This window comes from Mastomys coucha, unplaced genomic scaffold (genome assembly GCF_008632895.1).
Source record: "Mastomys coucha isolate ucsf_1 unplaced genomic scaffold, UCSF_Mcou_1 pScaffold7, whole genome shotgun sequence".
Lineage (NCBI taxonomy): Eukaryota > Metazoa > Chordata > Mammalia > Rodentia > Muridae > Mastomys > Mastomys coucha.
The window spans coordinates 32693951-32697586 of record NW_022196913.1 but is presented as its reverse complement, the minus strand read 5'-3'; the positions used below and the strand labels follow the sequence as shown (position 1 = coordinate 32697586).

General features: G+C 41.1%; 1 protein-coding gene across 14 annotated transcripts in view; it reads left to right on the top strand.

Annotated features, from left to right (window-relative positions):
- The window catches only part of LOC116082704 (protein TMA23-like), a 414563-nt gene that overhangs the window by 366790 nt on the left and 44137 nt on the right, over positions 1–3636 (top strand). For 12 of the 14 annotated variants that reach the window (XM_031359589.1, XM_031359591.1, XM_031359595.1 and 9 more), the window contains one exon: positions 90–468. The exons of 1 other annotated variant lie outside the window; for it this stretch is intronic. In XM_031359589.1, the coding sequence (XP_031215449.1) occupies positions 90–346 (257 nt within the window). In that variant the 3' untranslated portion in view covers positions 347–468. Of the gene's footprint in view, positions 1–89; positions 469–808; positions 1760–3636 lie in introns of those variants that run through there. One more of the 14 variants, XM_031359600.1, reaches the window with a different exon arrangement.

Genomic DNA, 3636 nt, shown 5'->3' with positions numbered 1-3636 from the left:
TCTCTCTCTCTCTCTCTCTCTCTCTCTCTCTCTCTCAGTGATCTTCACAGCAGATGAAGGTGAACTATAGCCACATTGTTATTATACAGCCAGCGCTATGGAACATATTGGGCTGAGCTTTGAACAGCTGGGGATGGCAGTGAGTCCCAACCCCTCTAGGAGGAATCCCAGAACTGCCAAGTCATCAGACTTGAAGAGGAAAGGGACCAAGAAAGGCTATGAGGTTAGTGGTTCCTCCTACAGGTGTATTTGGTTTGCGATCTACTTTTTTTTCATATGTTCGCTGGTTTGTGGATCTGACAGAGACTGGATTAATTTATTTCAGGAACTGCTGTGTCTGTTATAGACCAAACCACTCAGGGGCTGAACTGTGATTTTATTGTTCATTTGCAAGCACTAAAATGTTATCAGATAAGTGTTTTTGTGAAAATATGTGGTGCCTTCTTACCCACTGCAACTGTTAGTTATTAGTTAAGGAGAGTTTTGATGTACAAATGAATCTAAATTCAACAATGATCTGTTAGAAATCTTGAAAGGATGGGCTTTTGGTGGGTACAATAAATGAGAAATAAGTGGGCTAGGAGAGATAGCACTGAGTGGTGGCCTAGACAGCACAAGCCATCCTTTAAATGTGTTGTATGTGCTCATTCAGTAGGTGCGGTACATGTGTGCTTGCGTGCACGTGCACTTGTGTTCTCATGTGTGCATGTGTGTCCCTTAATAACTTGCTATAAGTTAAGTTTTTTATATAAAAGTTGGTTTATTATTTTGATTTCACTCTCGCTACAGCTTTCCATTGTCATTGTAGGCTGAAGTTGGGTGAGAGCCACTCCACACCTGCCCTGGATGGACAAGGCAAGGGTTTTTCATTACATTCTTTCACATTGCTTTCCAAGATGGGTTCCTACAGAAGAAGGTATCCGTGGGGAAGAGTCAGAATTGAGCTTAGCTTTGCTGTCCACCATGTCTTATTTTGAGAATTTACTTACTGTTCAGATTCAGTTTCTTCCTGTGCAATTGAAATGTACTTATTCACTTCATCTGATTTTTTTGGGAAGAGTAATATTAAGTGAAATAAAACATTGAATATTTCTAAGACAGCTATGTAGACAGCTATGTAAGACACACAGACACCTCTGTGCACATATACCGTTAGTTTTAATTTCTGTGTTTCTTAGATGAATTGATGCCAATCTTTTCTTTTTTCTTTTGGTTGTGCTATGTATTAAACCTGGAACTTAATGCATCAAGGCAAGCACTCTACTACTGAGCCATACCTTAGCTCCACTGGTAGATTCTCAATAGGATCTAACTCTGAGCTCAGATAGTAGGCAGGCACTCTATAGTTGAGCCACCCTCCTAAACCCTGACTAGTGGATTCAGAGAGGCAGGTCCTCTACTGCTGATCCCTGCCCTCAGCTCCTCCTTGTCAGATCCTAGGCAAACATTATAGTACTGCACTATGCACGTAATCCCTCAATAGTAAACTGTACACACTACCATTAAGCCACATGGCAACCCTTTATTGGCCTACTGATGATGTTACAAGCATTTTTGAACACACCTATTGACTAAGACAATGTCTTGACTCTGGGGGATGTTCCCCACATTTTTGTATTGGTCTTGTAATATGGTGTTCTTTAGGGAATTATCTAGTAGAAACATATGTCTTAAGTTGGAGAGAGAAAAATCTTATACTTTAGTTCAAATTAAGTATGCTCCTTTAAACAAGCAAACAAACAAAAACAACAACAACAACAAAACAAAGTCAGAACTTCAGGGTTTTCTGTTGTTGTTGTTTTTTGTTTTTGTTTCTTGTTTGTTTTTTGTTTTTCGTTTTCTTGAGACAGAGTTTCTCTGTGTAGCCCTGGCTGTCCTGGAACTCACTCTGTAGACCAGGCTGGCCTTGAACTCAGAAATCTGATTGCCTCTGCCTCCCAAGTGCTAGGATTAAAAAATCACTGCCCGGCAAGTCAGAACTTTGTAATTTGGCATCTAAACTCCTGAAAATTCAATTCCCATTTGCCTAACCCCCAACATCCTGGGTCCCCTTAAAATTGGGTTGACACTAACTACACAGACTTAAAGGTATTCATAACCTTCAGAGATGGAAGCTATAGAAATGAGAACTCCAAATAATTATTTTCTTAAATGTCGTAGTTACATTTATTTTATTCAGCTTGAAAAACTGCACTCAAGATATAGCCTCTCTGTGCATACAAACTTTTTAAATTTCAAATGACATTCATTATCTATATTGACATTTTCTGTAATATTTGACTCGTCCTCTGTCAGAATCTTTCAAAAGTAGACACTACATCAGGTAGCACATAGCCTTTCCTGTTACTGTAGATGTGATTAAGAAGTGCTGGGCCTGGTAGTGTAGCTCAGTGGGTATAGTGTTTTTCTAGTATGCCCTAAGCCCTTCGTTTACGTCCAGCATGTTCTAGACTAGGCATAATGGTGTGTGCTTGAAAGACCAGCATACCAGAGTCAGAGGCAGCAGGATCAGAGGTTCAAGGGAATTCTTTGCTATGTAGGAAATTCAAAGCCAGCCTGGCTACATGATACCCTGGAGAGAGATGGGGAAGCAAGGGAGATGGAGAGGGAGAGGAAGGAGAAAGAAAGGTGTTTCCTACTATTTTAATTGTTTAAGATTTTATTTCTTTTTGTTTATGTGTGCTTGCATAAGTGCTTATGTTTATGCATCATGAATATGCAGTGCCTGCAGAGGCCAGAAGATGGCATTGGTTCCTCTGGGACTGGAGCAACAGTTGTTAGCTCCCTTGTAGGTGCTGAGGATTGAACTCTGGTCTACCTGAAGGGCAGTCAGTGCTTCTAACCACTGGACCATCCATCTCTGCAGCCCTTCCTGAAAGGATAAGTTTCCAGTAGACATGGATGTTTTAGTGGAATATATTCCATTGTTACAAGATTGTGAAAGATGCCAGAGCTATTTCATTCCTACGCTTTTGAAGGTGAATAGAAAATACTAGTGTTTCGGTGAAATACTCTCTAATAGAAAGCAAAGACCAGACCCCAAGAGAAAAATTCACAAAAAGGATAAAAGTGACTTGTGTTAGCTCTGTTGTAGAGTTAAAAAATGAAATCAGATTTTGTAGGTAGCATGAGCACTTTTGAAAGGGGATGGGAGGAACGTCTCAGAATGAAGGATGGGAGAGGAGAATAAACACTGCTTTGGACCAACGACAACTAGAAATTGTGAATGAATAGAGAGAAGCCTGTGGATCTTACAACTGAGTCACCCCATGATCTGGGTGTGGGGATTGCTTGAGTCCCTTCTATGTCCACCTCATATTGTTCCTGAGCTCAGCGATAAAAGGGGAAAAATTCAGGAAGAATGAGGCTTTGGGAAGGGCAAGCTGTTTGTGAGCCTTTTTGTTGGGATCACCAATATATGACGGCACATTTCAGTCTAAGAAATCATCAAGGTTGGTTCTCCAAAGTGATCACACTTTGTTTCTGTTGCTCAGAAATGCCCATTTCCACCGGGCAGTGGTGGCTCACGCCTTTAATCCCAGCACTTGGGGAGGCGGAGGCAGAGACAGGCGGATTTCTGAGTTCAAGGCCAGCCAGGGCTACACAGAGAAACCCTGCCTTGAAAAACCAAAAAAA